This window comes from Acanthopagrus latus, chromosome 16 (assembly GCF_904848185.1).
Source record: "Acanthopagrus latus isolate v.2019 chromosome 16, fAcaLat1.1, whole genome shotgun sequence".
NCBI classification, from domain to species: Eukaryota; Metazoa; Chordata; class Actinopteri; order Spariformes; family Sparidae; genus Acanthopagrus; species Acanthopagrus latus.
The window spans coordinates 14,539,501-14,553,307 of record NC_051054.1 but is presented as its reverse complement, the minus strand read 5'-3'; the positions used below and the strand labels follow the sequence as shown (position 1 = coordinate 14,553,307).

The window sequence follows — 13,807 nt, the reverse complement described above, 5'->3', positions numbered from 1 at the left end:
TGTTGTCTTCAGTCTGCAGTTTTTCCAACACCAAATATGTATATAGACATGTTGATGCGCAAAGATAAAAATTTACCACAGCAAACAACCCAGGCAAATAATAGTTTAATATTTTTCATAGTTGTGGCTGTCTTCCTAATTATAACATTTGATTGGTTTATTGTAATAAACTCCTCTGCTGCTGTGGTCTCCCCCGGCTCGCGGGGATGTTGGATGATTGCTGCTCTGCCGTTGCTGGCGTGGTCTTCAGGTGTTCAGCGCAGGAGCTCCTGGACCTCTGCTGCCACCTCACCCCAGGCCCCATCGCTGGGATTGGATCTCTTGGTCTCCTGCGTCGCCACCACTGTGTGCACGGAGCTTCCAGATGCAAGTTTGTTTATACGGACGGTGCTATTCCCTGCAGCGCTACTGTTCCTTCCATGCTGACTGACAGGCGCTCCATTTATTCTTTGTTTTGTTTGTTCCATTTTGTTAAGTGTCCTTCGGTACCCTGAAAGGTGCTATATAAATTAAATGTATAATCTTTATTATTATTAGTAGTAGTAGTAGTATAAATAATAAACAAATTACATCTAAATGGTTTATTAAATCTACTGTGACATGACCAGTGCATGTTGGAATAAATTAACATAACTCCCCAAATAGTAAACATAGTCTTACATAAAGCCTACCTCTGCACAGGACCACATATAAACTACATACTCTACCTTTTAAAGGGGAGAAGAAGACAGTGAGGGAATTCAGACCTGGTATAAATACCCGTTTGATCCGATTACGAGCAGATGTCTTAAAGCCCATCAGTTTACATCTGGTGTTAGCATGTGTCTCATGTGAACACTTTTGACTGGACCTCTCTTTCTTGCTCTATATGCAAGGTAACATGTACATCACTGGGAAGACAGACATAAAGATCTTTGTGTTACATTTGTTGAATTTACAAGAAGACCCAAATAGTTCCGAATGTGTTGTAGACAGTGTTTCACAAAGTTCAGAAAGTTTCTCTGAACTCAACAACTCGCAACAATTCAGCAGTTCTTTAAGGGAGTCTGGGTACTGCTTATGTTGGAGACTGATTACTGTATTTGTAAAATTTGACATGTTTGCTGTCCATAAAATTTTTTCTTTCTTTTATGAAATTAGTGTAAATGGTGATCAGTTGAGACGGTGTGTTCAAACAGCCATAAATGATGGCAGGTTAGATGGACTGTAGACACAGAGCAGACAGGCTGGTGCAGTAATGCTGCGACAAACTGACACTTTGTACAAGGAAATAAACAACTCAATGTTTTGCATTAAATTCCAAATTGAAGGCATGAATTTGCTATAGCCATTTTGCAAATATTAAATTTCACCTCATGCAACAATTCCTAGTTGAGGTTACATCCAACTGTCAGCTGAACCACAATCAGACACTGCATCTAAAATTGGCAGGTTCAAGCATCCAAATGAAAATCAGACAGAATGTGATCATTTCTGCCTGTTGTTGTGGCTTCTTTTTTTTCAGCTGAGGATGTTATTGGTCCAATGTGGCCCAAGACAAAAGAACTGTGGTCACATGCGGCCCAGACCACCTTGGAATGTGGTCGAAGGGATCAGATCTCAAATGTGTCCTCATCTGTACTGTAGATCTCTCAACTTGTGATCAGATCACTTCGGACACATGATGATATTGAGTGTGAACAGGGCCAGAGTGTGCTGACGTGAAACCGAAAAACCACAACATGCAGTGAGAAGCTCAAAGACTGCAGAAACAAAGCAGAAACATAACTTGGAAGTGTTGTTCCTGAGACCACTGTAGCCAGATACTCAACTATACCTGCTGTTCATTAGAAAATGTCTGTTGAAAGATCTCAACTTCATAAGTAAAATCTTATAATGACTGGAGCCAAACAAACTCAACTTCTGGTTGATCAGTCAATTTCCACAGACAGCTCTGAGACGCCATGGTCAGGTGGATGTTGGGATGCATGATGCAAATGTTTGTAGAATCTGAATGTTGCCGTTGAATCATGACACATCCTGTTATACTCATATGGTCATACTTCACAAAAAATTAATCTAATAACATTTATCATGCGCAGATTGTCAGAGTTTCACTTACAAGCGCATCTTTGCTGTACGGAAGCCCTGAGAGGCAAGTGAGAATGTCTTTTTCTTTATTTTCCTGGTGATCCATTTTCTAAATCTGATCCTAACTATTTTCCCTCTTGTGTTAATGACATTTGATCTGGTGGGGGCACCAAAAAAAGGTTTTTCCTGGAAAATCTTTTTTAAGTTCCTTATGTTTATTTTTGTAGTACTCATTTTAACCACAAGAGGCTGAAGTGCACAACCACCCATGTCCTAAACAGGGTACAATGCATGGCATGATCTTCCAGGTGTGTATTAATTTCTCTCGGGACACAAGATGCATCTATAATGTCTCAGTAAGTTTTGTAACGTGACTGTCAGGTTTTTCTTTTTGTCAGGCGAGGAATGTGTCACGCTTGGTCCCAATCTGCCTTTAGAGTAAAGGGTGGGGTACTGTGCATTATCAGCCTTCTCAACAGTGGTTCTCTACAGTGAACAGTAGATCATGGCCACAGCCGCGAGGAAAACAAAGAAAATGCATAATTCTGTGACATGTATGTGTCTGGGGTGAAGGTTGGATAACACTTGTCATCAGTTCTTCCATTCACATTGTCCTGTAGCAGTGTGAAGGCGGTGAAAGTCCACGCATCCATCAGCTTTACGCACGAGTGCCACCGCGGTATTTCTATGTTTACAGCGATCAGACTGCAGGGGCATTGTGCCACACCAGTGGGGCCCGCCCCACAGTTTTAAAAACCACTGGCATATACAGTAATGCGCTTACTGGATCATACAGCCAACTTCATAAGACATAGTATACCAGTATGCAATGACAAGTTCCTGTATCGTATTATAAAAGTTTACTTGCATTCTGCAGAGAGAAAATATCTGTTCTCGTCCCTCTTTTAGGAATCTTGTTCTTGATTTTTGTTATTTTTCTCAGACTGGAACTAACATTGTTGACTGCCTGACCAGAGCAGCGACAGAATACACCATATGTTCTTAAGCTGGGGGAGGAACATCGGCGTTCCTTAGCATTTGAGGTAGTCAATGGGACAGTCATTAAGCACCCATCTCTTCCGGGTCCAGTTGATGGGTGTGTCAAAGCATTTTTTCCTTAATTTCACTCACCCAAATAACCATGTGCACAGGTTTGGGAGTCATTTCTGAAATCCCAGGGACTAATCAAATTGAATAAAGTTAATTCAAGCTCATTTAGTCCTGATGTAAGGAAGACATTCTACTAATGTGCGGTAGGAGCTAAGCAGGCCTCCAAAATTTCAAGGTGGGTTACTTCCTAAGCCCTCATGATCTGAGCTAAGTAGGTTTCAAAGATTTGAATGTGCTCTACCTCAGGGTTAGACAATATAAAAACATTAAATCGACACTATCAAGATATGAGACTATACATAATCTCAGATTTTAGACATGATTATATGGTGATATGTCATAAGAATGGTCTTTTCCTGGTTTTTAAAGGCTTGTGACAGTAAAGTGATGGGTTTTCTGGATTTAGCAAGCTGTTCTACTTGTTCTAATTCTTATGTGTAGACCTTATACACATCTCATACTCTCACACTTTGAAGCTCTTCAAATACAAAGACCAGAGAAGTTGTCAGCCCAAATAATATTACTTTCATTTTCAATTTACAATCAAACCCAACTGTACTGCATATTTAACTTTTCCTGTTTTATCGAAGGACCACTTTCTATATAAAACTGACAGCAGGAAATGGATCTTCAATTGATATTTCAGATATTTGGTTAAATAAAGGTTTCTTTTCACTACAAATGCGTTGACATCTTTTTTTTGTCTTGTCTCATGTCTCAAACTACAACTTGCAACACGCTATGGACTCTATGAACGCTGTGTCACTGACAGAGCCAGGAAGTCACTCTCCAGCTCGATTCCCTCCCGAGCAGCTGCGTAAGTTATTTGTCCATGTCTTCCAGCCATCTCCATCCAGCTGTTAACACTCTCTACCTGTGGGGGTTGTTGGAGTCACTTACCTGCAAAAGTTTTATTATTGCAGACATGAGCCAAACATTAAGCCCGTGATTCACTCAAGTATTGATGAAGATAGCAGATAAACCAATCCCACATTCGTGCCCTTGTCACTGCAAGGTATTTGTAGCATAGCTCAAATGATAATCACAATAGTAGTCGGCATAAACCTTGGGCAGTCCAAATGTGAACACAGGAAATGTGAAAAGTGAAATATAGCCAGTTTCTATTGACTTTACAGTTTTGCTTCAACACAAAGCACAGTAAAGAGAAAAAATTATATTGTTCATAAAAAATGTAATACATTTGTGATGTCCAACAGCATCAACTTTTCCTTACAGCCAGTTGGAGAAAATCTTTTGCAAAAACAAACAAACCCCTGGCCCTCATCTGGTATGAAACTTATGCTGTTTTCTCTACGCGTACATGCACTCCAAATGCCATAATTCTTTTGTTCATGTTGGAGGTGAGCAGTTGAATCTGTGAGAAGGGTGACACGGTGTGGTAGAAAGTGGGACTTGCCTGTACTTCCAGTCAGCACTCAGTGCTCAACACTGTAGGGCTGGTAGGGTGTAAACTATAAGGATTGGTCTGTTGAGGTCCCATGTACAGTAGGCTATGTGGTTTTAGATTTATATAAGGTATGTGGACTGGCATTTGTTAATGGTCTGAGAATACATTTTGTAATTGTATGTATGTATGTATGTATGTATGTATGTATGTATGTATATACGTACATATAAATATAAACATCAAATTATTTAAAGTAGTATATTATTCTTAAATTATGAATATTCTGCAAAGTATTTTCAGTGCAACATTTTTTTTTATTTATTTTTTTTATTTTTATTTACTTTCATTTCTGCATTTGCATCCGTCAAATAAGTGCTGCTCTTATCGTTCGTATTGCCGCTGGATGCTGTGGCTGACCCGCTGCTCCGCTCTGAAATGCATACAAGGCAAGCCCGTGCTGGGCTGTCCAAGAAACCCCATCGACGAGACAAAACTCGAGGCGTGAACGTGGCAGCCATTTTACATCATCAAGAGTGAATGACTGAAGCCGGATCAGTGCCGGGAGTTTTACACTTTTTCTGTCTTTTAAATATCACATTTATCTTCCTAAATAATCAACACCATACACGTTGGTGGTCCAGCGGCAGGTAGGGCGAATGCTACTAATTGGTCACGTGATTGTTGCTTAATTGATGGCTAAAAAGTCTGAATCGTGTGGTGCTGTTTCAAACAATGTGGAAACTGGTGGTGGTGGTTGGGAACGAGTTCTCCAGACCGGCTTTTTGAAAATGGACTCTTCCTATATGGCGGCACGTTGACAAACCACGCATCCAGCGGGCTAAGTCTTTAGCTTCCAGGGCCTCGTTTAATCTAAACCATTTTTAAAGCTGTTACTTGGGCATTTGGCGAAGTCCCTGCCGACAAATGACGTTGTAACAATGGCCTCACTCAAATTCCGTCCGAATTAGCATCCTAGCTTATGCTAGCCTATTTTGACAGATCATGGAATTGGCATGCTCATTGTCATCGTATGCTAACAGCAGCTAGTTGTCAAAAGCCTGTAATCTTGGAAATAATGTTCGATCCCGCGCCACTGTTGTACTAAATGACACGCTCCCTCCCCACTAAAATGGTGAATGCAGATGCACTCATAGAAATGCATACTGGCGCCTCATGTTATTGTCCCGATGAAGGTCCCTGTTAGCCCGATTGCTGTAACATTAGCTGTGCACGCTAACCCGCTAGCTAGCTAGCCAGCACCAACGTGTGCGAGCCAGTCCCTCCCCGCTAAATCTATCGATATCATTTACATCGGATTAAAATACTGTGTTCGCCAGGATCTGTTGATGTTACAGAATCCAAATTCAATGTTGGTTTTGCACCAAGCGATTACAGCTACTTTTTAAGGTTGCAGAAATGTTTTTAACTACAGAGAAAGCACGTGCTTACGATGTGAGACACTACAGGATAAAGGTTGTGTGGTCTGTTTAGGGTAACAATAGCGAAGTTAATGTTAGGCCAAAACAGAAGAGTGCCGTCCACGTTTTGCTGAGCCTAGCTTTGCTGAAGTCAGTGATGTGAACATACAGCAGTTATAGATTGCTGCTTTACACAAGTTCATACCCCATTTTAAGTCGATACAAACACGTGAAGTAATGGCTGGGCTGGGCATTAACCTGATAATTGGGAGTATTTACCTTAGTGTCACAATATGTGCTGTCAAAGTGTCAAGAAACTAAATGCTAAAGGGTGCATACTTGGTCAGCCACCGGAAACCGGGGCTCACTCTCTGATGGAACACGTGTATCAGCTATCTAGCCTGTGCTGAAGTCAGCAGTGAGAAGGTAAGCTAACATGTAATTTAGAGACCAAAGCAGACCAGGACTCTGCACCAGCAGCGACCAACATTGCTGTGATACAGGCGTTAGCAAGTGGACTCGGCTCCATTTGCACAAACTTCTCAGCCCACATCAAACCAGAATGGAAAATACTACTGTATGGACAGACAGACACACACACAACAGTTTTTGTTATTTTTAGGATATGTCATGAAATTGATTTCTGGGGGGAATTGGGTATGTGCATTGTCAGTCTTGCGTGCAATGTTGAAACATCTGTCAACTGCCTATATGCAGGTTTCTGGGCTTCTGCCTCATGCGAGCTGAGAGCTGCAAGTGTTAACTCAGGATTGTGAAAAGTCTCTAGACTGTGAGGGACCACACAATCACGATGACTTGCTGTGACAATGGTGACATCCCATATTTATTGATAACATGTGCTTAATGTAAAACTCACCTGTATCAAAGATAATAAATGTTCAAACCATTTTTTTTGTCTGTTTTTGCCAAATGATTTTCTTTATTTAGTCTGAGACTTTGCACTCTCCTGAAAACATCCCAAGTCTTGCCCTTGACCCAGGATTAATTTGGCTCATTGCATTTACACAGATTTCTGGAGACATGGCCACAGAACATATTAATGGAAATGGTCCAGAAGAACCAATGGACACCTCTGCTGCAGTTACCCATTCTGAGCACTTCCAGACTTTATTAGAAGCTGGTTTACCACAGAAAGTTGCTGAAAAACTAGATGAAATTTACATAGCAGGTAAGGCACAACCAATATACTTGCATATTCAAATATGCAATTTTCCATGTTTATCAATTTCTTGCATGTATTGTCATTTTATCACCTTTTTGAATGGGGGAATTGGGAACCTGAAGCAACTTTTTGTGGTTTTCTACCAAAATGGGTACTGCAGTGCTACAAAATAGTGAATTACACATTACAAGTGTGAAAATGTGTAAATGATTGCAGCATTTGCATTCCCAACATGGTTGCATGATCACTGGTGTCAGGGCTAATGAATTGTCCTCTTCCTAGGAGGGTCTGGTGAGCCTGTCCAGTCTCTCCATTCATTCATTTCTGTAAGGTTGTTTTGCATCCCATAAAATTTAAGATTAGGTTCAAGTATGATGTCAGCTACAACTTAAGTATTTGTTGCATTGGCACAGGTCTTTTATAAGTTTATGTGGGGTGGCCTGTAGTAACAAGTGTGGGGGTCATTTTAGGACTTTTTTGGTCGGTCAGATCTAGAAAAGTACTGGTCTGGCCTTTTCAGCCAGATGGAACTGCGGCAGAAACAATGGCAGCAGCTGTCTGGTGTGTGGCTGCCTGGGACAGGTGACGGCCCTTCCACAGAGGAGAATGCAGACCGGCTCATTAGAAACTCCCAGCCACTGTATAGAGAGGCACTGGCATATCGAGTTGCACTGTCACATCTGTTGTGATTAGTTCTGCAAAATGTGCTGGTTGGAGAGAAAAGTGCATCCTGACTCCCGAATACAGCTCCATTAGATCAGGCTGCGCCCACCATTCACTGTAATAGCCATTATTTATCCATTTCATAATTTAAAAGATTTTTCAAAGGCAAAGTGTCTCATCTTAATTACTCTTTGGTCTTTGTACTTACATTTTTGTGTTTTAAAAAGGAAGGTAGTATTAAAAACTTTTAGTCTTTCTTGTTAGTAGCTCAACATTTCTCTCTGTTGTCCTCCCTCCTCCAGGTTTGGTGTCACACAGTGACTTAGATGATCGAGCGATTGAGGCTCTAAAAGAATTCAACGAGGAAGGTGCTCTGCAAGTCCTTTTGCAATTTAAGGACAGTGACCTCTCACATGTTCAGGTAGGTGTGTGGCCCTGTTGGTGTATTGTTTAGATAACTTCGACCTTGGCTTTATGATACTGTCATACAAAGTGGAAGACTATCCTCTGTGTAATGTATAATGGCATGATGTACTTGTGTTTGCACAATAGCTTTTAGCTATCATTGATCTCATCTACAAGGAGGACACTCACTGACTTGTGTAACAGCTAATTCTTTCCTTGTTGCACCAGGAAGTAGAGGTTTTCTTAATGTTGTTAAGATGTTTTTAATCACTGTTCAGTGATGGTTTTTATTTTTCTTTATTTTAGAACAAAAGTGCCTTTCTTTGTGGCGTGATGAAGACGTACAGACAGAGAGAGAAACAAGGGACCAAAGTGTCAGACACCAATAAAGGACCAGATGAAGCCAAAATCAAAGTGAGAACTAATCCTCTGTTTTTAATGTTGATTTATATCTGGTTTAATGCTGAGGATAACCTGTGTTAACATTGATGCTGTACTTTTAAATGCAAATAAATAGTTCATTTGTATACCAGGATGCTATTTGAACATAAGACGCATTGAAATAGAATACTCTGGTTTTTTTCAATGCATTTTCCCATCCGTTTGCTTTGAAACATATCTAGCTGACTTTGATTTATTTTCTGTCACATTTTCTGATAACCAGGCTTTGTTGGAGAGGACTGGCTACACACTTGATGTGACAACAGGCCAGAGGAAGTATGGAGGTCCCCCACCAGAGTCTGCCCACTCAGGGGCTCAGCCAACCATCGGTACAGAGGTACAAAACTTGTCACCTCTTTGAGTTGTACTAATGCATTCTGGGTTCATATGGTGTCCGAATGATGACAACTTAATGATTCTCTGTAGTAACCCTGGTTACACTGACAGTTTACCGCTAAGACCTGACTGGATACAATTATAGTTTAATATCTATCCCTATATGCCAGATGAATGAGTTGCTCTCATGAACCATATTTTCCTTTCCTCTCAAACTTGCAGATATTTGTAGGTAAAATCCCTAGAGACCTTTTTGAGGATGAGCTGGTTCCACTGTTTGAGAAAGCTGGCCCCATCTGGGACTTGCGCCTGATGATGGATCCTCTCAGTGGCCTGAACAGAGGCTATGCCTTTGTCACTTTCTGCACTAAAGAAGCTGCACAACAGGCTGTCAAATTGGTACACATACTGTTCTGGCAATAATCATTAAAAGTTGCCAAAGACATTTTTTGCTCCTCTTATTTAAACTATCCTTCAATGTTTTTGCAGTGCAACAACAATGAAATTCGACCGGGGAAACACATCGGCGTTTGCATCTCTGTGGCCAATAATAGACTTTTTGTTGGCTCCATCCCCAAGAGTAAAACAAAAGAGCAGATTGTTGAGGAATTTGCAAAAGTCACAGGTGAGTCAGCGCCCTCCTTTCACCCCTCATTCTGTATAATATCCTGTGTAAAATGTATTCATTACATTCATCCAACATTTTCCTGATTATTTTGATGAGGTTTGCTCTGTATACAAAAGTTATTATGAAAGAATCGGTGGATGTGTCCAAATGATGACCTTAACTACTATGCTACAAGTGACTTAAGGTTGCTAATGATGGCTTACCGCTAAGATCTGACTGGACATTAAATATAATGTAACCAATTTTCAGACATTTTTAGCACTCAAATTTAGGTTTTTATTATGAGTGACAGAAAAAAGACATCAATATGAAGTTTTCATTTGTCACTTCTGATCATTCATCTTTTTGAATCAAGCTTCTAACTTGCATGCGTTTCAGTGACTCCAGTTAACCGCCTGCTGCTTTTTCTCCACCTCTCTCCCATCTCTACAGAGGGTCTAAATGATGTCATATTGTACCACCAGCCAGACGACAAGAAGAAGAATCGGGGCTTTTGCTTCCTGGAGTATGAAGACCACAAGACAGCAGCTCAGGCACGCCGCCGGCTGATGAGCGGCAAGGTGAAGGTGTGGGGCAATGTGGTCACCGTGGAATGGGCTGATCCCATCGAGGACCCAGATCCTGAGGTCATGGCCAAGGTAAGGTACAAGGCCACTGGTAATGAGTTGCATGAGAAGTGGCCGTGTGACCAAAAATTTTTGTGATGGACCCGTGCATATGTATTTGTTCCCCTTTTTGCACAAAAATACTGAACCTTGTGTTTTCATCATCAGGTCAAGGTGCTGTTTGTGAGGAACCTAGCCAGCACTGTCACAGAGGAGATACTTGAAAAGGCCTTCAGTCAGTTTGGCAAGCTGGAGCGGGTGAAGAAATTGAAAGACTATGCTTTCATCCACTTCGAGGAAAGAGATGGTGCTGTGAAGGTACGGCCTAAAAAACCTACTACAAAACATACCACATATTTATCACAGGGCTGGGTGCTATGGCCTTCTTTAGGCTATTTTACAAGACATGATATTTATCTTCTCAAACAGTATACCTGATGAAAAACATCTATTTTGACAATAGGAAGGATACTGTCACAAAATATTAAAACGTTACATATTTGATAGAAAAGAATATGTTGACATAATGTGTAAAGGCAAGACTTGGAATAGTCAGTCTGGTAAGCTATATATAATATGATAGCATTTAACTGTGCTGGAGCCTTTAAAAACAGAAAAAGACAGCACTTAATGCAATTTCATGAGATAAGTTTGTTATTTAACTAAAGGCATGATTTCATTGTCTCGATCAATTTGTAGGCGTTGGCTGATCTCAATGGCAAAGACCTTGAGGGAGAGCACATTGAAATCGTCTTCGCCAAGCCCCCGGACCAGAAGAGGAAGGAGCGCAAAGCCCAGAGACAAGCTGCTAAAACACAAATGTAAGCAAGAACAATGCAACTCAAACTGTTTGCCTTGTATTACGGAATTGTTATCAAATTTGAAATGATGATTATAAAGCAGGAAGCCATGTTTACGTTGAGTCTGCATTGCCTCTTTCAGGTATGATGAATACTATTATTACGGGCCTCCCCACATGCCACCACCCACGAGAGGCAGGGGCCGAGGCGGGCGGGGAGGTTACTCCTACCCCCCTGACTATTATGGCTATGAAGACTATTATGATTACTACGGATACGACTACCACAACTACCGGGGCGGCTATGATGACCCGTACTATGGCTATGATGACTTCCAGGGGTCTGGGAGAGGACGAGGAGGCAGGGGAGGAGTCCGTGGTGGTGCTAGTCAGAGCAGGGGCCGTGGTTCTGTCACACCAAGGGGCCGATTGGGCTTCTCCCAGCGAGGAGGCCCTGGAACGAGCAGAGGTAAATTAAATTTTTTGATCAGATTAGACGGTTAAAAGATTAGGGTTGAAGAAGGTTAAAAGTTTATTTATCATTTTATATCATAAGGCTGCACCAACGCAAAGTTACACCTGCTCATTGGTCTCATAACCAACTCTTGACAGGTGTCAACTTTCAGAGCAGTCAGCTTGTTTGCCAGCAGACAAAGGTCATTAACGACATGCTATATTTTTAAGAAGGCCAGCTGAGTCCCACTCTAGTGGCAAAACAGTCTCCAGCTTAAACTTTGTGATATGTCATTAATCTGTCAGTTTGCTTATTGAAAATGAATATATAAAGCATGGGTGTCTGGATTTTTTTCTTCCTGTTTTTTTTTTTTTTAATTATGTACTAATTTTGATTTTCCTCATTGGTCCAGCAGGGAAACGGGGCCGAGGGCGGTCCTGACCTGTCACAGTGGATACTGACTTGATGTGTGGGGTTACACCGTAAGCTGCAATGGATGTTAAGAAAAAAGAAAACAGCACGACAAAAAGGTCCAATGATATTCCAGCCTTACAGAAGAAGCATCTCCCCTGCCCCTATGTTTTTTTTTTTTCATTTGTTTCTGAAACTGCCACCTTTTTTAAAAGATGATCGGAGGATTCTGAATACTCGCCACAGCCTCTTTGCCCCTAGGCCCTTGTACCCAGCCCTGATAAACAGGGCTCCATGTATTGCCCATACAATCTCCCCCTTCCCTGTCCCTGAACATGCCATTTTTTAAATAATTATTGAAGAATTTGCACTTTTTAAGTTCTTAGGTTTGAAGTGGCTCAGATGAGCTTGATGCTATTGTATATTTTTGTGCTAATCGCAATTTTTATCGTCGGAATATCCATGTTAATCTTAATCGTTTGATCTGGATGTTTGACAGAGAACATTTGCAGGTTTTTAGGGTGTACCCACCTGGCATGGATAAGTCAGGCATTCCAGGAAAGTGGTTCTTTTCAGAACTTGTCTTTTAAAGGGTTGGTTGACTACCTCAGTACAGAGGACTAAACTACCCGGCCTGTACTGTAAATAGGGAAACTATATTGATGAAAGCAGGGCTTGTTTTCATACAAAATATGCACAAGAGCTGCAGTGCAAAAACGATGTACTTAATGTAATATAGTCATTTCAGCTGCAGCTCTGACACTGCAAACAGTCAAACTGGGCATGCAAAACAATCTCATATGATGAGTCTGAACAAGCCCTGCTTTTATCCTATTTTGAACTGAATTAGCCGCCTTGCTTCTTCAGAGTATGTAGTTACTGGTTGTATAGTTTTTCGGATAAAATGTTACTTTTGTAAAGGCTTCAACGTCACAGGCATCCAACTGCCTTTGATTTAAAAAATAAAGAAAAACAAATAATGCCCTGCAGTGTCCCTTTTGTGCCACTGTATTATTCCAGTGGGTTTGTTTTTTATAACAATACAGTACATTTTCAACACCAGAATAAAACAACCTAATCAAATACTTCATCATATAAAATAATGTTAATCTCAAATGATCCCTTCCCAGCTCCTAAAGACAGCAACTATGTAGAAGGTCTTTCAATCTTGATGGATGACTGAATTGCCATATTGCCCTGCCAGCGAGCATGTGTGCCTAATGTTAGCTGCCATGATTTGGTGAGGGATCATAGTCATAGTGGTAGAAGGGATACTGCAGTGAATGATTTCTATTTCCGGGTATAGCAAAAGGAAACTGCTCTTCAATCCCAGTTTTCTATACAGTTAACTCCCTCAATAAAATCATAACAACCACCTTTTGAAAAAAAGATGTTAGCAGTTTTAAACTATTGTTGGTGGCCAACAACGTTTTTTGCATTCCTGCAAATAAATTGTTTTATACTGTAAAATGGAGGTGAGTGTAACTTATTTTTGTAATAAAGTTTTTGATTTCTATCTGTGTCTTAATCTTTGGATAAAATCTTGAGATTCAACTTGGCTGGTGTTTGATTCAGTTTGGCAGCGGGGTACATCACTGAAATGACTGTGTGAGAGAGAGAGATTGTGAAACACGTCTGCTTAGTGTGAAGAAAGTTATGTCATTGGTTAAAAATAATTCATTTAGTGGATCAAGTTGCAAAGAGGATAACTTTATGACAGGTGAAGGAATATTATGAAGTACAGTTTTCAGTACAGTGCCTTTTCAACATAATTTGTATTTCAGTATAAAATGAATAAAAGATTCACGCAGATTTTTTTTTTTTTTTTAAAAGATGCTAAAGTAATATAGATCTTGCAAATGAGCCATCAAGCAGA

General features: G+C 40.6%; 1 protein-coding gene across 2 annotated transcripts; it reads left to right on the top strand.

Moving 5' to 3' along the window:
* The first annotated feature begins 5,069 nt into the window (after positions 1-5,069).
* Positions 5,070-13,447, top strand: LOC119034432 (heterogeneous nuclear ribonucleoprotein Q). 2 transcript variants are annotated; one of them, XM_037125424.1, is made up of 11 exons: positions 5,070-5,235; positions 8,155-8,273; positions 8,564-8,671; positions 8,922-9,035; positions 9,257-9,433; positions 9,524-9,659; positions 10,095-10,300; positions 10,436-10,585; positions 10,967-11,088; positions 11,210-11,535; positions 11,933-13,447. In XM_037125424.1, the coding sequence occupies exons 3-11, from the start codon at positions 8,591-8,593 to the stop codon at positions 11,959-11,961; spliced, it is 1,341 nt and encodes a 446-aa protein (XP_036981319.1). In that variant the 5' UTR covers positions 5,070-5,235; positions 8,155-8,273; positions 8,564-8,590; the 3' UTR covers positions 11,962-13,447. The 2 variants fall into 2 exon arrangements, with proteins under 2 accessions (XP_036981319.1, XP_036981318.1); XM_037125423.1 differs by lacking the exon at positions 5,070-5,235 and adding an exon at positions 7,036-7,195.
* Positions 13,448-13,807: the final 360 nt, after the last annotated feature.